The sequence below is a fragment of the Neolamprologus brichardi genome, chromosome 3 (genome assembly GCF_056152115.1).
Source record: "Neolamprologus brichardi isolate AB-2024 chromosome 3, ASM5615211v1, whole genome shotgun sequence".
NCBI lineage: Eukaryota > Metazoa > Chordata > Actinopteri > Cichliformes > Cichlidae > Neolamprologus > Neolamprologus brichardi.
This window is the reverse complement of record NC_142106.1, coordinates 59,179,977-59,202,537: the sequence shown is the minus strand read 5'-3', so window position 1 is coordinate 59,202,537 and position 22,561 is coordinate 59,179,977. Positions and strand designations below refer to the sequence as shown.

The 22,561-nt window shown below is 41.5% G+C and overlaps 1 protein-coding gene across 8 annotated transcripts in view; it reads left to right on the top strand.

Annotated features, from left to right (window-relative positions):
• Positions 1-22,561, top strand: part of LOC148105978 (protein NLRC3-like) — a 663,817-nt gene that overhangs the window by 215,803 nt on the left and 425,453 nt on the right. For 2 of the 8 annotated variants that reach the window (XM_087837932.1, XM_087837933.1), the window contains exons 8-9: positions 9,198-9,342; positions 15,876-15,904. The exons of 2 other annotated variants lie outside the window; for them this stretch is intronic. In XM_087837932.1, coding sequence (XP_087694058.1) covers positions 9,198-9,342; positions 15,876-15,904 — 174 coding nt within the window. Of the gene's footprint in view, positions 1-395; positions 475-4,260; positions 4,466-9,197; positions 9,343-13,483; positions 13,664-15,730; positions 15,905-19,250; positions 19,264-21,221; positions 21,415-22,561 lie in introns of those variants that run through there. 4 more of the 8 variants (XM_087837924.1, XM_087837914.1, XM_087837938.1 and 1 more) reach the window with 4 other exon arrangements.

Below are 22,561 nucleotides of genomic sequence, written 5' to 3'. Positions count from 1 at the left end.
GGACTTCTTGTGTGTAGAATGAAAACATATGGAAGTCGTCAGGTTTCAAACACTCGATGAATCTACTGCACAGTTACATTCAGGGACCTTTGGCCTCCTGAGAGCATTAGTTGATGGTTCATCACAGTTTTACCTTCCAGTGAGTGAATTTATCAGTTTGATGAAGTCTCAAAGTTTCCTCTGAGCTTCTGCAACATCATCACTTCCATCACTGATGAAAGAAAGTTCATAGAAAACAGAAAATATATGAATATAATAACATATAAACAGCTGCAACTTATCTTCAGGATCTGAGAGTCTAAAACTTGACAAACTTGATTCAGATGAAGTTATTTGAGCAGAAACTCCTGGATCTTTATCCTGTGTTGATCTAATCCTTCATGGTTCCTCCACAGAGTGGACCAGCAGAGCTCAGAGGTTCCCAGTGGTCAGTCTGCCCAGCAGCATCAAACACAGCTGGACTCCATATTTATGGTCTGTACATGTACAACAACTACTTTATTATTAATATTAATAATAATACATTTATTTATAGGTCCCTTTCAGAACACCAAGGACTCTGTGGACTAAATGTCCAAAGGAAAACAAACTTTGAAATCAGACGGTGCAAATGTGATCACAGGAAAACGTTTTAAACATCGAGGTTTTAAACAAAAACCAAAGTGAAACAGTTTGTAGTCGAGATCAGTGGGAATGAAGCTGAATAACTGTTTCTTCAATATCTTTGAGCTCTTAAAAAAGAAAAACTAGCTGCAAGTCTGGCTTCTCTTATAAAAAGTACAGAGAAATTATGGGTCGCTCAACACTTGTGCACAATATAGGAGTTTAAATAAATCTAAAGAATAACTCAAAGTCCTACAGTCATACTGAGAAAATCATCTACAGCTAACTATCCAAGTGGATTTGTTTAAGACAGCTCCATCTGCTGGTGGCCCTCTGCAGGTGCATGAAAGGGGCGTGTTTATAGTGAAAGTAGTAGAGAAAGTAAACCCCACGGGAAGGAGGGAGGACTCTCAGCAGCTTCCAGCTCATATTCAGACATTTGACTTCTCACTGAAAGCAGCAAGTTTGAGTGTCTGTACCTTAATTAGAAGAGATAACATGGCAATAGTAATTAGAGTTGATTGAGCAATGCTGTCCTTATAATGCAGTTTATTATTTTTATGGACAAGTCCAGTTTTTCTGTAGAGCCTCTCAAGTTGGTGACAGCAGCAGTGGAAGTTCACGTGTAAAGCAGAGCAGCAAATCAGGTCCAAATGTGTTGTTCACAGTGAGTGGGATCATCAGTGTGCTGCTATGTTAACATCCTGCAGCAGGATGTCTTTGGTCAGAGAATGGATAGATCACTAAGTCATTGTTGAGTTTAGGGAGACAGTAGACAGTTGCAGTAGGTTCAGCCAGCTGACACACAGTAGATAAAAATAACTGAAGACAGGAGCAGACACCTGTATGACTTTCCACCTCTCAGCATAGATTATTGTCCCTGGGCAGCGCCACAGGGCTGGTAGATGTAAACAAAGCTGGAGGAGAGGATTTATTCATATGAGAAAAGTCACAGAGTTGTCTTGATGCTCAATCATCCAGGTACGTAAAACCCAAAAAAGTTGATTCTGTTCATCTGGATGTTTTCAGTGGGAGAAACATTTCATCATCATCAGGTGACTTCTTCAGTCTCAGCTGACTGCAGGTTTCCCCAATCTTATAAACAGGACATTTGTATAATGACTGAAACCAGCCCACTGAAGGAACAATGGGCTGGGAGGTCAGTTCAGGCATGATAAGACGTATGTCAACCAGATGTGCCCCAGGTCTGGCAATAACGCCACTGTTTATGCGATAGCATGCCATTTCTGGCCCGATTGTAGTTTTGTGTATGTGGCCCAGGCACATAGAAAACAGGTCTGGCTGGGATCCGGCATCAAGCTGGCACTTCTGACTGACTGGTGTCATGGCAGGGTCTATGTCAACCAGATGCGGGCCAGGTCTGGCAATGATGCCACTATTTATGTTCCTATTTTCCTATTTTAGTTGGAAGAACCAAATGCCATGTTGCAATACTATACTGCTATGGTAGCTAATGTTTCAAATGCAGGTTTGACAGGTTTGTGAGTGTACACTTTATCCAAAACCTAGTGAGGGTTTACTCATCTTTGCCAGTGGGTGGCTGTAGCTCAGGCGGTAGAGCAGGTCTCCTATTGATTGGAAGGTTAGTGGTTCAATCCCTGGCTCCTCCAGTCTGCATGTCGTGAGTGTGAATGTGTATGAATGTAATTAGAAAGCACTCAGTTAAGTTAAGAGAAAGTGTGTGGTTGGGTGAATGTGGCATGCCAGAGATAATCCACACATGGGCCAGCAAAGGACCACCAGTGTGTCTGCAACTGGCCTTGTGCTGGCCCATGTGTGGGCCACAATTGGCAAACCAGATATGGGCCAACAAAGGGCCGTCATTCTTTGAAGTATGTGGGCCACGTGTAAGCACATTGTGTGGGCCAAATCCGGACCATACCAATTTTGCTATGTGGGAGTGGATGATGAGAGTCAAACCTTAAATACTGATCTGTATGTGTAAACAGAGTGTACCTTTATGTAGAGATGGCACCATACCACTTTTTTATGTCCGATACGATATCATAAATTTGGATATCTGCCGATACCGATATGAATCCGATATAGTGTGTTTTTTAATCAATAAGACTGTTTTTTTAATATCTTGCTGCATTTTGTATAAGTTCATACTCAAGTTTAAATAAACAACAACACTAAAGCTATTCTGTTATACCTGTATGTAAAAAATACACTGTACCCAAAATATTTCATAGATCAGCAACACTGATCAATCTAATAAAGTTAAACCTGCTCCATCCTCCCTATTCTGGTATTTCAAAGAGTACTTAGCAGAAATATTAAGCAACCTAACTAATAGGGTTGCAAACTCCCAGCAAAAAAAAAAAATGGAACCACCCCCCCACCCTCCACTTCATGATGCTTAATTGACGTAATCAACTTTAATTTGATGCAGTGTGAAAAAAAAATAATGCACAGAAATAAATTATTTTTCAAGAATAATGAAATAGATTCAACATCTTTCTTCTACAGAACTGCAGACTGCACACATGGTATCTTCCCAAAGGAAAAAGTAGTATAGCTTACTAGGGTATATTAGACTCAACAGTTACTATATACAGTAATGGACTTCTATACATTTTACATCAAATTAAAACTTTGGGTGTAAGATTCAGATAATTATTTATTAAAAGCTCGACATTTTAAATGAGAATAAGAAAGAAAAGTATGTCTTTGTGCCCCCTTTTCCCTGTTAATGCCCTATCGGCCCCCCTGGCTAAACTTTGCTAGATCCGCCCCTGCACAGTTACCAGCCATCAGCTACGTAGAGAAAAGATCCTGGTGTAGAAAGTAATATTAAATAAATTCTAACAACAGCTTATCAAGCTCAAACGTGCTGTTGTTCAGCCGCTGGTTTCCTCTTTCTGGTGCAAAGTGGGCCAAAAAATAACAAGAGAGACGGAGTCGCGTCAGAAAAGCCGATCAGCTGATCATTGATCAGTTTCATGATTGAAGTAGCAGCAGGAGAGAGAGAGAGAGAGAAGAGGCAGTCGCTCCATATATCGGTTTTTAAGCTTAACGCTGGAATGCTTTACAAACATTCAGAGATGAACACACTTGCTTTACTTCTCTCTGGGATAACTTCCTCGGAGATGAAATGCCGGTTTGGTAGCGAGGCTACAAATACACACAGCTGCTCTATCACGTGACCACACTGCTCGTACGTGCTACGGTTATGAGACGAGTTACGCCATGTCGCAAGTTTTGTGAGGTGCTTTTTTGATATTTAATGGATCGGATTACATTTTTTATTCCTCTCCGATATCCGATCCAGTAATTTAGGTCAGTATCGGACCGATACCGATACGTAATATCTTAACATCTACCTTTAAGACCAGTTGTCTGTATGAGTCACCTGTAACATCTCCAAGTTTCTGGCTTTGATTCTCAACCTGTTGGTAGTTCAGCTCTGAACACCAGTGAAATGTTTCTCCCACTTTAATCACTGCATTCATATGAACAGAATCCATGCTTTGGGATCATGGAGTTGTGGAGAATGTCTCAGTTAATAAGAGAAAGTCAAACTTATAATTGGTAAAGAGTTCGTGGATGATATGCCCCTTGATCGTTCGGAAGTGGATGTTGTGTAGACTGAAGTTCAGAGTGGTGGGTCATTCATAAAGTATTCTGTTCCAGCTGCTGGAGGACAACATCATCACTTTTGTGAAGAATGAGCTGAAGAAGATCCAGAAGGCTCTGAATCCAAATAAGCCCCAGTGCTTGGAGTTTCAGAGGAAGGATGATGAGCAGAGGAGAAACAGCAGAGAGGCATTTGTGAAGATCACAGTAAACTTCCTGAGGAGAATGAAGCAGGAGGAGCTGGCTGACCGTCTGCATAGACGTAAGAGGATTTATCTAAAGATTTAAGCTGCTGGATAAATGAGACACTCATGACACCAGTGTGTTCGGTCATTTCTCAGTGGGTCAGAAATTGTCATCAGCATTTTGTAAAATATGATTGTTAAAGTTGTATTTTTATTATTATTATTCAGAACTTCCAGCTGCTGTTTGTCATCGTAACCTTAAATCTGCTCTGAAGAAGAAGTTCCAGTGTGTGTTTGAGGGCATCGCTAAAGCAGGAAACCCAACCCTTCTGAATCAGATCTACACAGAGCTCTACATCACAGAGGGAGGGACTGCAGAGGTCAATGATGAACATGAGGTCAGACAGATTGAAACAGCATCCGGGAAACCACATGGACCAGAAACAACAATCAGACAAGAAGACATCTTTAAAGCCTCACCTGGAAGAGATGAACCAATCAGAACAGTGCTGACAAAGGGAGTGGCTGGCATTGGGAAAACAGTCTTAACACAGAAATACAGCCTGGACTGGGCTGAAGACAAAGCCAACCAGGACATCCAGTTCATGTTTCCATTCACTTTCAGAGAGCTGAATGTGCTGAAAGAGGAAAAGTTCAGCTTGGTGGGACTTGTTCATCACTTCTTTACAGAAACCAAAGAAGCAGGAATCTGCAGCTTTGAAGACTTCCAGGTTGTGTTCATCTTTGATGGTCTGGATGAGTGTCGACTTCCTCTGGACTTCCACAAAACTACAATCCTAACTGACCCTAGAAAGTCCACCTCAGTGGATGTGCTGCTGATAAACCTCATCAGGGGGAAACTGCTTCCCTCTGCTCGCCTCTGGATAACCACACGACCTGCAGCAGCCAATCAGATACCTCCTGTCTGTGTTGGCATGGTGACAGAGGTCAGAGGGTTCACTGACCCACAGAAGGAGGAGTACTTCAGGAAGAGATTCAGAGATGAGGAGCAGGCCAGCAGGATCATCTCCCACATCAAGACATCACGAAGCCTCCACATCATGTGCCACATCCCAGTCTTCTGCTGGATCACTGCTACAGTTCTGGAGGATGTGCTGGAAACCAGAGAGGGAGGACAGCTGCCCAAGACCCTGACTGAGATGTACATCCACTTCCTGGTGGTTCAGGCCAAAGTGAAGAAGGTCAAGTATGATGGAGGAGCTGAGACAGATCCACACTGGAATAAAAAGAACAGGAAGATGATTAAATCTCTGGGAAAACTGGCTTTTGATCAGCTGCAGAAAGGAAACCTGATCTTCTATGAATCAGACCTGACAGAGTGTGGCATCGATATCAGAGAAGCCTCAGTGTACTCAGGAGTGTTCACACAGATCTTTAAAGAGGAGAAACAACTGTACTAGAACAAGGTGTTCTGCTTCATCCATCTCAGTGTTCAGGAGTTTCTGGCTGCTCTTGATGTCCATCTGACCTTCATCAAATCTGGACTCAATCTGATGGAACAACAACAAACAACCTCCAAGAAATCTAAATTATTTAACAAACTAAAACTTCAGTCTCTCCACCAGAGTGCTGTGAACAAGGCCTTACAGAGTCCAAATGGACACCTGGACTTGTTCCTCCGCTTCCTCCTGGGTCTTTCCCTGCAGACCAATCAGGGTCTCCTACGAGGTCTGCTGACACAGACAGGAAGTAGCTCACTGACCAATAAGGAAACAGTCCAGTACATCAAGGAGAAGCTCAGTGAGAATCTGTCTGCAGAGAAAAGCATCAATCTGTTCCACTGCCTGAATGAATTGAATGATTGTTCTCTAGTGGAGGAGATCCAACAGTCCCTGAGATCAGGAAGTCTCTCCACACATAAACTGTCTCCTGCTCAGTGGTCAGCTCTGGTCTTCATCTTAGTGTCATCAGAAAAACATCTGGATGTGTTTGACCTGAAGAAATACTCTGCTTCAGAGGAGGCTCTTCTGAGGCTGCTGCCAGTGGTCAAAGCCTCCAACAAAGCTCTGTAAGTACGTTTGTACTCATGTCTTTACTTTTAACATCCAACTGTGTCATCTGAGACGCTGAATTCACCATAAACTCTGATCATCACTGCTGCTGTTATGTTATCAGTCTTTGTTTAAAAACTTAGGCTGCATGTGCCTAATGTTGTGATACTTTATATTCGCATGCATACTCCTAGATACATTTCTAAGGCAGGTCTATTTTTAGTCACAAATATTGGTAAAACACTTGCTTTTACATGCATGGTGGGTCCTGCATTAAAGAAAGCATTTGAATTACTCAGTGAATCATTGCAGCCAGAGAAACATCCTTAGTTCCACTTTAAACTAAACTCTGCTTCGGTCTTCCAAAGTGTGTTTGTTCTTTCTTTGTTGTTGTTGGCCTGCTCTCTCCTCTCACTCCAATCTGGCTGCAGCAGATGTTTGTCCCTCCCTGAACCTGCAGACTTGGGTGCAGCACCTCAGTTCATCTTCAGTCTGAAACCAGCTGTTTTAGCTATATCCCCTCAAGCACACCTTCCCTGGTTATCTCTGCTGTGGTTGCTATAAAATGTAATCTTGATTTAAAAAACAAAGAACAAAAAAAAGAAAAACCTCAAGTCAGACTTGATGCCATTTATTGGCAGCATGGTGCCTGTTTGTCAGTCTTTGATGATAAACTGCACCACAGTCTAAAGCAAACCTTCTGACTTTATTGACTTTATGCATGTATATATTCTTCCTGTTCACCTTGGACACACAACAGCTCTCTGTTTGTTGTGATTGGATCTAGAACACAATTCAGATCAGCCAACATATCCTAATCTAGATCATTTTTAAGGTGGTATCTGGGACGAAAAGTTAAAAATCAGCTTGGATGGCCTGTACTGTATGATGACCTTGGTTGCACCACATTGATAGCCATGCAGGGTGGTTCACTCTTTGGGCAAGAAGAGCCACCCTTGGTCAAAGCTTGGTCATTCAAGCTCACCGTTTTCCCCTTGTTGGCTGATGATAAGTATTTTTTTTACCTGACTTATAGTCATGATTGTCTTCAAATTAACTCACACACTGCTGACTGCTGTAGCTTACCTGGCTGAGCAGGTGACCCATGTACTGAAGGTTAGAGTCGTGACTCCAGGGCCTGGTTTGAGTCTGCCCAAGACAATTTCCTGTGTGTTATTCTCCTCAATTCTCCCTCCCTTCCTGTCTTCTCTGTCCTATACAGTGAAGACAAAAGGCCTCAAGATCTGAAAACTCTTCCCCTTCATCATCTTCCAAATCATCTCTCTCATCTAAAATCAGCAGTATTCTCTGAGTAGAGAATCTTTTCACAATCTTGAATGATAAGGATCCAAGTGGGTAAAGTTAGTTATTTGTTGTGTTCCTATTTGCAGCTGGGATAGATTGAGAAAAACTCTTGGCTGCCAAAATTACATCCAGTTTAGAAAAAAACATTGAGTGAAGTGTTTGTTTCATCATCCTTCACAACTCATCAACCAGGTGTCACAAACTGCAGCAGGGCAGTACAAAGCATGTCATACTGGATGGCTGCAACAACCAGAGTTTTACCTACTTTTGGTATTTCTTGACAGCATGAGCGTAATATTTACTGAACAGAGTCGTCTTCTGTAATCTTTTCAGATTCAGATTCAGAACACTGTATTTATTTTCAAGGGGCAATTAGGATACTGACCTTGCCAACTGTACATACAATACACAAACATCACATTGGAGAGACAGGTCAGGCTAGGTAGCTGGCCGGTCAGCCGCTAGAGCAGTGACCCGGAACTGAACAGCAGAAAATGCACAACATCAGGAAGGATGAGGAGAAAAAAGAACTCCCTCCAGACTGAGCTCCAACAGGGAGATCAGTTTGAGAACAGAAAAAAAAATGACCTTAGCGCAGAACACATGAAAACTCTTAATGCGCCATAGAAACACATGACAAGCAACAGGGATGGGTAAAAAGTGAGAGACAGCCGGTGTAGACAGCGCATCCGGGCTTGTAGCATTTGGCTGGTCCCCTCAACCCACCGTCTGCACCGGGAGGGGATAAGCATGCTTAGGATGGGAAGGAACAGTCTAAACACCGTCTGTTATCAGAGTGAGATTTGTTATGTTCAGCTCCAGCCTTGAGACCACAGCTGGCGCCGGTATGTTAGCTGCTTGAAATGATGGTGGTTTTCTTTGGTGCAAACAACTGCATGTCAATTTCACAGCTGATCTAACAGTCCGTCACTCGTCTCTCAATCTCCCGTTGGAGAGCCACAAGCTTCTCCGAGAGGTTATCAGTTTTGCTCTCAAAGAGCAAAGTCTGAGAACTCACGACCGCCATGAGCTTCTTCAAGATCTTATCCGTGCTGCATTCAATGAGCCCATTTTGAGAAGTCACGACCCGTCCCATTGTTTCAGTCACAGTGGGCAGCCTGTGACGGGGTTTTGAACAGCTGATTCCGCTTTCTTTATTCTTCAATAAGCCAGGGCCAAGCCAGCTCAGATCAGCATGAACCCTTTGCTGCTGTGAATGTCCGTGCTGCTATATTTCAGTATCAGGCTCTAAATGTACAAATGGATCTGGGAAGATTTCCAATCGTTTTTCTATTAGATTTACAGTTTGTTTTCATGTCTTCTGACTCAGAATGTGGAGCAGGAGGAGCTTACAAGGAGTAAGTGCTGATATAGACGAAGAGTTGTGTTTTAATGAAGCTATTTAGTTAACCAATAATTGTATTGCATGTTGGCATTAAAAAAATGTTTCATTTGACTGATTTAATTAATTTATTTGTTTGTTTTCTTCCAGACTGAGTGGCTGTAACCTGTCAGAGAGAAGCTGTAATGCTCTGTCCTCAGTTCTCAACTCCCAGTCCTCTAGTCTGAAAGAGCTGGACCTGAGTAACAATGACCTGCGGGATTCAGGATTGGAGCTTCTTCTGCTGCACTGCAGAGTCCACAATGTACACTGGAAAATCTCAGGTCAGGATCTAAACATATCATTAAATGATATTATTGTATAAACAACCAAGCTTTATAGAATTGGCAGGTGAACTTTTCTTTATCTTTGGATTGCTTAGGAGATTCTTAATTACTGTCTGAAGATTTTTTTACAGTCACATATTTTGTTTTAATGGTAAAACAGAATTATTGTTCAGTTCAATGAGCAGGTAGCTGTGAGATTCATAATAATGAGGTATATTTGTATTAAAGATGACTAAACTTGAACAGTAGCTGTGTGAGTTACTTTGTTTACTCATGTGTAGGGATGGGTATTGATAAGATTTTCACGATTCCAATTCCATTTTCGATTCTGTTTAACGATTCGATTCTTTATCGATTCTCTTATCGATTCTTTTTAAAAAAGGAGAACACTAAGGTCTAATAGCTTAGAACTTTGTTTTATATCTTCTCTTTGAACAAGATAGAAATTTAGGAGTAACATGGCCTTACAAACCCAACAGTGAGATCTTAAGAGATCCACAGCCTACGGCTCTTCAATGGGGTGTCACAGGGTCCCCAGGAAAAAAAAATTGTGAATGTAAAATAATAAAATAAATATTCTTCTGTAGCAATAACAAAGTATAACATCAATTATTCTGTAGCAATTACACAAGAATATCCAGTAATGTCCCTGCCTACAATTAAACACATTCACTTACCGAAAATCAAGGGCATCTGCTGTGGCAAATGGGTGCAAACCTTTGACCACAAACTTAGTCACTGCTCGGTGACATTCGTCTATCCTGCCTGAAAGGAGACGCTAACGGTAGACTGCAGCGAGAACTGCCAGCATCTGAGCCAGACTCTGTCTGTCTCTCTCATCATGGTCACCTAAATGCACAGTAATGGCAGGTTTTGTAATAAGGCAGATCGCGCTAACATAATATGCACTGTTAGTTGATTATTTGCCTGCCGCATTAACGGGAGAGGACGTGCAAACGTTATCGCTGCTGCTGGGTTGAGATTCACGAGTCCGGAGCGGAATTAAAAACATAACATTCATTTAAGGTCATCGTGTGTTTTGTGAGCAAATGCTTTTGTATATTTGTAGTGTTTCCTCCCTTAAATGAAATATCTACTTTGCAAGTATTGCAAGTTGCCCTGTTGTCATCCATTTTCGTAAAGCAAAACCAAACTTTTGAGCGTTTGAGCCGCTTAGGCGCCATGTTTCCTGCCAGGTAAATGACGCTCCGCAACGTGGTGACGTCATTCGGGGCGACTGGAATCGATAAGGGAATAGAGTTTCTGAAGTAAGTGTACTTGGAGATATTTATGTTTACTGAAGTCCTGGAGCAGGAGGCTGTGTGTAGCATAGAGGAACCCAGATCTCAGCTTTGTCTCCTGGTTTCTGTTGCTGCTGTTACAGTTTCCCCTCATCGTTCCCTTCATCAGTCTCCTCACTGTAACAAATCAAAGTGTTACTGTATAGATTCACGTCTGAATGGTGACATGTGCTATTAAAACTAAAAGCAATGTTTCATAAACCCACGAGGTTCAGTCACACAGTAACTGATGGTAAATAAATAACTGATGGCTCCACACAGAACTCAGGTTTACATGCTGGAACAGTTTGTGATCATGATGGATAAACCTCACTTCCTCTTTGTTTCATACAGATGTGACATGAACAATAACACATTCATGAAATCCTTTTAGGAACACAAACACTATTGTAGCTGGAGAATATATTTGAATGTAGGATAATGTAGGGGATCATAAACAACAGTAATAACTAACCACCACCTCACCATTTGGGTTGGTAGCTGCATGTTGATTGATGAAGTCATTTTCTTCTTCCTCCATTTCTACCTTATTAACATCAGATTAAAAGCTGCACAGAGACAGGCACTGGACATGTTTAGCCTAGCTTAGTACAAGGACTGAACATGGGGGAAACGGCTCTCATCACTGGATCAAAACATGAAAACAAATCTGAAGTACAGTTTTGTTGAAGTGAACTGTGGTGGTGCCCAATGTTCCCTCTAAGCTGCGCACGTGCGCAATTGCGCGCTTCTGGCACGGTCTCTGCGCACAGAAAATCTGCGTTGCGCACAAAAAAAAATCAAATCTCAATTGAAATTAAAATTAAAACTTCCACAATTCTGTTTTGCAGTGTTAGTCAGTGACTGGCTGCTCCCGTATGGGATTAGAACGATGCCACCTTATCCTATAGTCCAGCCAATGATGCGATTCACATTCGTATATACGCAGCTAATCAACGTCGTCGACAGGCTATGACAGCGTCCTTATGTGCCAACACCGGTGTTTTAGCTAGCAAAGCGGCTGATGTGGAGTGAAGCCACGTTAATGACAACGTGTACAACCATTGGAGATGTGAGCAGGACAGAGGGAACAATTGAGGGGAAAAGTGTGGACTTTATACCCGTTTTTAAATTGTGTTGATCGGCCTCGTAAAACCAGAGTTATGATAAAAATATCTGCAATGTTTGGTTTTCTTCCCGAATACTATTGTTGTTTATAACAACGATATAACAGACTCTCTGCCAGACCACAGACTCATAATACAAGTCAGAGCTTTATAAAAATAGAAAAAATAAAGTTGTGTTTTTAAAGTTGGAGTTCAAGTTATTTTTACTTCCAATAGTGTTAACATACTACACAGGTCGTGAATAAGATTTTTTTTAAAAATATTCATTGTAAGTGGGCTAAAGCAGTTAATTAAAAGTAGTCTAACATAAATGCTGTAATTTGATTATTTTAATAAACATGTAACTTGGATGGATTCGATGCTGGCGTGACCACAGTGCACACGTCTGCTGTTGCTCACAGTGGTCCAACGGACGCTCAGGGAGTTTGTATGTTCAGACACATGAAACATTAGAGGGAACATTGGCGACTTACTGTAAATATAATTATGTATGTATTGAAAAAGGAACAACTAAAATGTTCCAGCTGAAAAAATGAAATCGGTTTCAGTTTATGAGCTCTTTTTTCTTTACAGTTCCAACCTTTTTATATTGAAATGAGCTGCTCATCCCTTTTTAGATGACCTGCATAAAACAATACACAGCACATTGGGCTGAATATGGAGAGGAAGCATCACAGTACAGCTTCACTGATGCATTAAAGTCTCTGATATGAAATGAGAAATGAAGCAGCCAGAGCTTTTTCATAAGTGGAAATCCACTGTGACTGTGAGCTGCTGCTACAGCCTCCAGATTAGCCAGCAGCTCATCCTGCTCAACATTTTCTCACCAACTTTAATGGAAGTGTGATGTTTTCAGCTGGAGTGATGGTCAAGGTGGCCTCCTTATCCTCTTCTTCTCCTCTTCCTTTTTCATTTGTAAAGCCACTTCTGCTGCTTTCATTCTTTTGTAAGTCCTGTAGCTGAGTTTGGGAGAGACTAACAGCCTCGGCAACAGAGGGGAGAAAGGCTGTAACACCACCACTTTACTCTGTTCTACCTGTCACATCATTTTATCAGGAAACAAATATGCTCATGTTTTTACTACGTTTGTCTTGAAGATGTAAGAAGATCACATGGTGCTTTTTATTATTGTGTTGGTTTGTTTCCTTTCTCTTGGATGGAGCCCAGCTGTGCGTGGCCCCTGGGCCTGTGGTCAGAGTGTGTGCTGAATAATCTGGCCCAGGATGAGGCCAAAATGACATGGGATGAAATGTCTGTCACATATTAGAGCCTAATTTAAAAACATCCTCCATAAATATTGAATAATAACAATAATAATAAAGGGTCAGAAGATGACTTGTTGGAATGAAAATGAGCTTGTAGTTTGTCTGCTTTAATAATGTGACTAGAAAAAGGTGTTGGACTTCAAATATGTCCATTTCTTTCACACTTCACCTTTAAAAGTGAAGCCATGTTGTTCCTTGAAGGAAAAACGCGACTTTTCCTGTTTTTATGATAAATGTACGAATTTAATGTGAAACATTCAGAGTTCTTTCTCTTGTTATGTTTGTTTGAAGCTGCTTCCTGTTGGCTTCAGCTGTTTGGAGTTTCCATTTTCTAAACTTCTACATTCTGAACCTTCTTCAGCTCTGAACAGATGATGAAACACTGAATGATTTCAAGCACTTTGTCTAATAAACCTACATCTTTCATTCTTTATACAGATTGTGGGACTGTGGTTTGTCAGAGATCAGCTGTGATTATCTGGCAGCAGCGCTGAAGTCCAACCCCTCATATCCCAGAGTGCTGAACCTGAATGGAACCTACAACAACCTGCAGGATTCAAGAGTAAAGCATCTGTGTGTTCTTCTGGAGAATCCACGTTGTCGATTTGAAACTTTGAGGTCAGTCACATGTTTTAGTTGTGCTGAGATGAATATGATGTGAACGTTGTGCTGACACTGTGGATCAGTAGGCCCACAGACCTCTATACAGGAAGTCTGGTTCTACTCTTTGTAGAACTTCTGATTCCTGATCCTCTGAGTCTGACTGAGTAGATAATGCAGAGTTCTGAGCTGATGTGGGTGAGCGGACTCAGGCAGCCTGACAGAGTTGATGTCCTGGTCTTCCCTGCTTGTCCTGATACAAATAAACATGAGTATCTGGTCAGTGGTTGTTGATCAATGTTCATGAGAATTTGCATAATTAAGATTAAGGAACTGACCTCCCAGCCCATTGTTCCTTCAGTGGGCTGGTTTCAGTCATTATGCAAATGTCGTGTTTATAAGATTGTAAACCTGCAGTCAGCTGAGACTGAAGAAGTCACTTGGATGAGTGACGAAATATTTCTCCCACAAAACGCTACGTCTAGATGAACAGAATCAGCTTTTGGAGAAACATGAGTATCCTTGCAGGTCAGATCTTATCAGTCACACCTGTTAGTGCAGCTCTCTTCTAGATTGTAGTGCTTGTTAAATTAGGATGATTTTAGGAGCCTGGACCACAGATCCAAGGGAAGTGATGACTTGGAAAGACTAAAACAACCTATTAGAGGTGTTTGCACTAACATAGATAACTATTCAGATTTACATTTTTATTGTGTCATAAAGGGTTAAAAAGTGAATGTGCACAGAGAGGTTGGTGGTGAGATGGGCACTTCCAGCACTGTAAACACCTTTGTCTTTAAACTCTGTTTGACAGTCACAGTATATCCAGTACAATCCTCTTTTTCACTGAGTCACACACGTTCAGAGATCAGAGTGTCCTGTGTGTGCTCTCATTCACTCACACTCACTCTCATATGGCTGAAGTCTGTTTGTACACAGGCTAATCTGGGACTCTCCACCATTTGACCCTAGAAATAAAGAAGCTTCTTGGATGAGAGGTAAAACGTATTTAAGAAACTTAAACAAGTCCAGATGCCTTTTTTTCTAAGCTCTTTAGATGACTGCGAACCTTCACAGACACCTCATCAGTGTCACTCTCAGAGCTACCAGCCCTTTGCTACAATCACAAAGCTCTTCATTGAAATCAATGATATCAAAGATGGAATTAAATGAGTCCAAGTCTTCTGCTGATTCAGCATCACATTCATCTTTAGTCCTTGCTCTGCATCCCCACCATGGACTTGATTCCTTTCCAAGCCAGCCTTGAGTGTCCTTTATTCAACGTATTCTCTGCTTCACTTTTACACCTGAGTTTAGCTGCTTTATCTCTCTTCCGACAAGTATCTGTGCCTCGATCTTTTTTTCTCTCCCTCATAACAAGACAGCTTCTTCTGCCTGAGAACATGTTTGAGTGATTTACTAATCCAGGGCTGATTTTTTGGGGAAAATAGTTCCTGTTTTCAAAGTAATCCCCATTTTTCCCAGAAAGAAATGCAAGTAGAAATAAATGATCCTAGTTAGAACATGAGCCTTTAAAAAGGCTCTTCTGAGGCTGCTGCCAGTTGTGAAACCCTCCAACAAAGCTCTGTAAGTAAATATGTGATCATAGCTTTAGTTTTTAAATGTTTATTCTAGTTAACACAGATCAGGTGGAACAACTCAAATAAAATATCAAAACTATTAAGTGATCATCAGTACAGATACTGTTCAATACTGAATACAATGGAGCACAAATTGTCCACATTTCTGAAATACTGTATTTCTGGGTGTAACTGTTACCAAAGTGCAATTTAGACCTGGCCTGTGGTTGTTATCTAAGTGATAATCATCAATTCTACTAAAACAAATACAAAATAAAGAAATTTGACAGATTTTGTTGATATCAAAAGCACACTGAACAATTCAGTGTGGTTTTACTGCCGTTCTCTCTTCACTTCTTCTCCTCTGATTCTCTCCACATGTTGCTCTGCATAAGTGCTCAGTTTCCTGACAAAACAAGATTAAATATTGCTAAATATAATAGTATCTCTTTACACTTCAACATAAGTGTTTTATTTTTGTAATTGTTTATCTGTTATTTTTCAGACTGAGTCACTGTGACCTGTCAGAGAGAAGCTGTGAAGCTCTGGCCTCAGGTCTCAGCTCTCAGACCTCTAATCTGAGACAGCTGGACCTGAGTAACATTAACCTGAAAGATTCAGGCGTGAAGCTTCTGTCTGAAGGACTGAAGAGTCCACACTGTACACTAGAAACTCTCAGGTGAGATCAAGCATTTTTCTTTCATCAACTGACAGAATTAGCAGATTAATAATAAGGCAGTCCTCTAATAAGAGGAGAAGTGGAGGTGTTTTGAAGGGCAACATACTCTTATGTTAACAAGCCAGGAAGTAGTTCCTGGGAACTGCTTCCTTTGTTATTGTCTAAGTAGAAAAATGATGGTAAAACAGTGAGTTTGCAGAGGTGAATCCACAGCACACAACACAACAATGCTGTTGCGTGCTGAAAGCAGACTTCTCACATATTCTGAGACTGCAGGTTTCATCACTGTCCAACCAAAATTCACTGAATATCCAAAACTACGCTTCATGTTTAAGAAAACAGATGATCAGGGGGATTTGAGTTTACATCTTTTTTGTGTAATCTGTTCACCTGCTGTTTTAGCTGTTTGGTGGTTTTTGAGATGGTTTTGTGAACTTTTAGCTGAGATTCTGACATTTCTGTAGATACCACACATGTCTAATTACTTTGTATAGCATGAATGGCCATAACAAGGTTTTTAACAGTAAGAAAAGTTGTAAAACTTAAGAAAATATAGTTAAAAGTCCAAAACCTTCTACGTCTGGTCGCTTGTGGTAAGGAGCAGATCAAACGAGTAAAGAATTACGTTATAATTATAAATGGCTTCAACAGCACATTCAGGTCTGTGAGACTCATTCAGACACTGAGCCGTGGCTCTGTGCTATATGCACATATTTCTGCATCTCTGCCATTCAGACACACTTTATATATAATTTATTTTATGTAGTATTCAATACTGAACTGTACATTTAGTCTTTTTAAAGGCAGCAATTTGTATTCAGTGTTTTCATAAAAGCCTTGTTTTTATCCATTTACTGCTATTAGGAAGAACATACGTGAGGTTAAAGTGTTTGGCCACATGGTTTGCTCATCAGAATAAAACCTCAGCCGTGCTCACATTGATTATCAGCAAGCCTGAAAATTCATCATTATTTGACATATGAAATTATCTCAAGGGCTGGATTTGGCCCACGGGCCATATGTTTGACACCCCTGATTTACACAGTTTGGTATTCAATGTACAAGTGAGTTAGCTCTCAGCTAACTAGCAGACAAGCTAACTGCTGGGACTGCGTCTTTCTAACAAGAGCGCCAGACACTGGTTTTCTTTGTGGATGATGATGTATTCTCACACTGATCCTTAATGCTGATGCTGCCATCCACCCACTGCTCCTGGATTCCTCATCATCATCTCCATCAGCCCTCACAATACTCCACCTTCATCAGCTTCATGTTCAGGAGCCTGGATGGACAGTAATTCTTTCCATGGGTTATGGTGGGACATTGAGAGCTGAAGTCAAACAGCAGTGAGAAATGAAAGACTGATTCATTTCTATTTAGTCTTGTGATGTGCAGCTTTGTTCAGAGCATTAAGGCCCAGCAAAGATTACTGAGGTCATAGAGTCCCTGATGAAACCTGTGTGCTTATAGAAACTGAAACCAGATGAACCAGAATAGAAGGACATTAAAATGAAGTGTCAGCTACACAAAGGCAAAGCTATTCAGTTGTTGGTGTGAGTTATTTAAATGGAGGATGGAGTCAGACTTTAAGCTGCTGGACTCAGTCACTATATCCTGTTCCCCTCATAGAACCTGGATACACAGACTCACCTGTGACACAGTGACACACAGTGTGGGCTACACACACATTAGAAAGTGGATCAGTCACACTTGTACAATCATTTGTTGTGCTGGGAAACCATGAACACTTTGAATCACATTAATGGCATTGTTACAGCAACATTCAATCATGAGTTCAAAAGTAGTGTATTGTGTACTTATTTTAATAGTACTGCAGTATGAGAAGTGCAGCATTCAGTGTGCAGAAACAGATCAGGTGCTTTGTAACAGCAGTGTTCCCTTTAACACAGTAGCAGTTCAAATATTTCTGTCAGTCTGAGCTGAAACATGAATCTAATCAAATATCAAATCAAAGTTCTTTGCCTCTGCCAGGACGTTAACATTTGATCTAGTTTTTTACAAAGTTCCCCTCAGCGTCCAGAGCCACCAACATACCTTTGATCAACAGCAAGTGAACATTTATAAATGTGTGTTTTCAGAACAGGAAGCAGCAGAACTATTGTTCTGTTATCAGGGAGCAGCACAAACGCTCATCAGCTCATTTACTGTGCAGGGACTTTGAGTGTGTGAAGTGTGTGTTTGTGCTGGATTTCCTTTGGAGAATCTCAGTCAGAAACAAGACAAAGAAAAACTCTTTCAATAGTCCAGGTTAAGTTGACAACATGAACTGCATTTATCTTCCTCTGACTTGACATTTTCTTCCTCCTCTGCACCGAGCCAGCTGCTAAGACTCACAAGCTCATTGACATTTTCTGATGATAAAGAAACTCTCTTCTTCTGTACAATATGAGCAGCAACAGAGAACAAGCTTTCACAGGTACAGATGTTGCAGCTGTGGCCAAGTACATGTGCTGCATGTTTGGAGCAGCACTCTAATGGACAGGCCTCTGTACTGATGGTGGGCTCTGCTCTGTATCCACCACACTGTTCTCAGCTGAGTCTTCCTCCTGTTCACAATCACACTCTGATGAAGCACCAACAGGGCCAACTTTTTCTCTGGTGGCTCGGATGTTGTTGCTTCCACAGGTTTCCCTCCAACAACCCTCTGTTCCTTCAGTAAGTTCAGTAAGATCTGGGTAAACACTTGAGCTCCTTGAATCTGGCTCCAGTGCAGCAGCAGTTTTCACATATACAATGTTGGCATTTTGCTTGCGTGTCTCCAGGTCTGTTCTGAATGTAGACTTGAATTTGACCACGTAGGCGGGGTCATCGTCTGAGCTCTCCATCACCTGAGAGAGATGACAAAACACAGAATCACAGAGCATGAAACCAACGTTTCTCCTCCCAGAAGTTCAGTCACAGACCTGCAACAGAAACAAGAATCAAAGATTCAAATGACGCAGAGCCTTCATTTACTTATATCCACAAACATGTCCTCTACATATTCATGCTGTATTTACACACACATACAGAGGCTGTTTGTCTCTCACACACAGACAGGACACTGAGAAATACATCATGTTAAATATACCTGCAGGCTTCCAGCTGTGCACTTTGTCCCTGTCAGCTGTGATTGCAATGGCAACCTTGGTGTTGTGCGCGATGCAGGGACATGTTCAAAGGCAGACGTCTGGCAGCACCATCATATTTGATGCACTATCTGTACTGAGTGTGCTGACTTTATTTCAAATGTCCCACTGCTGTGCAACATGAATCAAATGTTCTGCACGTTTCTGTAACTCCCAGGTAACCATGGTTACCCAGCTACGTCCAGTAGTCTCCAGAGAGACCAACAGCAGGTTCATGTTGTAACACTGTGGCTTTCGTAGTCTCTCCTTTTTCTACAGCTCATGTATTCTTCTTGTGATGGTGCGTCTTGAGGCTCATACATGCCGTCATTTGTTGATCCTAAGAACGTTCCTCAGACCGACTTCTTCAACAACACGAATTGGCCTGAAGTTTGTAGCTACTCACTTCACTGTGGCGTTTGTTAGCTTGTCTTTCTTTGGTTTATCTAGACTCCTCCCACAAGCTGATCCAACGTAGTCTGCCCAAGCCTCCCACCACTGTTTGTTTGGGTGGTTTGTTTGCTGCCATCAACAGCGTGTAATGCATTTAAGTGATACTTCAGACTTGAAGTACTCCAACGATAAAAAACTCAACTTTGCTTAAAAATAACTTTAGTTGTATCAAAACTGCCCTCTGGAATAATTAGACTTTGGTGACAAACTGATGTGATCTCCATGTTTCCTTTGTTGGACTGTGGTCGAATGTCAGAACTGAATGTACTGAGTAACATGTAGAGTTTAAATATGTGTCTAGAGCTGGGCAATATATCGAGTTTTTAAAAAATATCGATATATTTTTATACGAGATATAAGATGTGACAATATCGTTTATATCAATATAGTCTATGTTACCTTATAACTATACTTGTGGAGCCGCAAGTTTGCCTCTCTTTCGTCCACTTTTGTCTTTACGCAACATTACTCGGCCTCGCCCCTCCTTCACTGAACACAACTCCCCCTCCTCCCCCATCGCTTCACCTGCAGGCAGCGACAGATGGACACGGCAAATCTCCGTTAACGAGTTACTGCGCATCGCCCCGTGCGTAGGGCTGGACGCCGTCAACGTGTTAGCTAGCTAACCATGCTAACGAGCTAACCACGCTAACGCCATGCAGCCCAGAGGCGCTGCACAGCCTAAAATCCTTTCATTTTCTCAAAAGTTGACAGCGCGCCTTATGTATGAATTCTGGTTGTGCTTGATGGCCGCGAACCGATTTTATGTGGAACACAGCGCTCAGCAATCTGTCAAAAAATGTTTTAGTACGACTTTGCTAAGCTACGGAGCTGCACCGCTTGATGGATTGTTAGAGCATTACGGCCACCGAGCAGCCTCGCGGAGTGATACGTACTGTGCTTCAACGTAATATTACCCTACTGTGTATAAGGACCATAAATGGCACCTGTTAAGAGACGTGGTTATGAAGAGGATTTCAAACTCCAGGCTGTCAGTCACACAGTAGAAGTTGGGAACAGAGCAGCTGTGAAATCTGTCTTTGTTATTATGCTCATCGTCTGTTTGTTTACATTTTGACTGCACAATTGTGAGCTTTTTGTTATGCACAAAAACTCTTTTTGTTCTTACTTTATGGCTTTGAAAAAATATATCGAGATATATATCTTATATCGCCGTCCAGGTAAAAAATATCGAGATATGAATTTTGGGTCATATCGCCCAGCCCTACCCCAAACACACCAGCCCTATATGTGTTCCAGTTTTAGAGCTCTAAAGTGAAGCTATCATTTTAGGAATAGACAGTAACACTGAGCACACTGAAGTCAAATCTTTATTTATCCAGTTCATCTGTAGGCTGAGCTCAGTCCATCCATTTAGTGAAATGATGTTTAAAGGTCTCCTTGTTCTGTGAGCGTGCACAGATCCTGAAGCAGAAAACCTGGGTTAACAGAGAAATGATCATCACTGTGATGATGCTCATCATCTCTGACTGGGATTTGAGTTTTTGTCAAAGCAGCAAACACAAAGAAAGCCTGGCTATGTTGGACTGGGTGTGGAAGGAGCTCCCAGTTTGAGTTCAGGAGAGAGACACCCTCTCTACTTTGAAGATCAGCTTCAAACATTCCTTTTTGATAAAGCTTATAGTTAGAGCTTGATCAGGTGACCCTGAACCATCCCTTAGCTATGCTGCCATAGAGATGGATAACAGACGGATTGTTGTTTTGTGCGTCTGCAGTCTTTCAGGTTGTCTGATCACAGAGGAAGGCTGTACTTCTCTGGCCTCAGCTCTGAGCTCCAACCCCTCCCATCTGAGAGAGCTGGACCTGAGCTACAATCATCCAGGTGACTCAGGAATGAAGCTGCTGTCGGCTGGACTGAAGGATCCAGGCTGGAGACTGGACACTCTCAGGTATGGAGAGAATGTCTGATAGAGGAGGAAGAGTTGGAAACATTTCCTGTGTCTTTCACTCACTTCCTGTTTGTTTGCTGCAGATGAGACATGAAGAATCACACATGCAGGAATATTTTCAGGGACAGACACACTAGTCTAGCTGGATAGTACGTGGATATTTATGTAGGGGTTTCCAAGGAGTCTGTTTGCAGGAACATTAATGATAAGTGATAAGTCATGTTGAGAGTTTCATTAAAAGTAGACCTACAGTTAGGTCCATAAATATTTGGACAGAGACAACATTTTGTAACTTTAGACTTTATTAGGTCACAGGTGTACCTGAGATAGTGGCCACTGTGTACCTAATAAAGTGTCAGCCATGTGTATGTTTCCCATGCGGTATGTCCACAGTCACAGTGACAGTCAGTGACACTGACAGAAGGACGAAACAAGGCTGTGAATCATTTCAGTCTGTGTGTGTGACAAAGAGCCAGACAGGTGCAGCTAACATTTGGAAATGGAAGCTTACTGGAAACTCTACATTCACAGCTGAATTCACAATAGACTTGTTCTCAAGTGCACATTTAGCAGCTAATGCTAATACTGTTTTCCCTTTGCTTTCTACAGCTTGAGCAGCTATTGCTAAGTAGGCCACTTTGCTCTGCTAAGGATTTGTGTGACCATGATGGAAACACTGATAAGCTAATGCTGCTAAGCTAATGCTGTTTATGGGCCCTGTTACAATCAATATTTCATTCTCATTCTGTTGTTTGAGAACAATATTAACGTTTCACATCATTATAACACAAGACAAAAGGGTATTAGCGTTAGCCACTAATGCTTATTCACCTCAAACTAGCTTTAGCTGCTAATGGGAGCCTACTCAGCATAAACCCCTCACATCGTTATAATGCAAGGGAAAAGAGTCACTTATGGCAGCCTATTTAGCATTAACGTCACATCATTATAACACAAGGGAAAAGGGTATTAGCGTTAGCTACTAGTGCTTATTCACCTCAAATTACCTTTGGCTGCTAATGGCAGCCTACTTAGCTTTAACTCCTCACTAATATAATGCTAATTTACATCAGATTAGCATTAGCTGCTTATATTGTTATAAGGAAAGAGAAAACGGTATTAGCATTAGCTGCTAATAATTATTCACCCCTAATTAGAATAAGCCG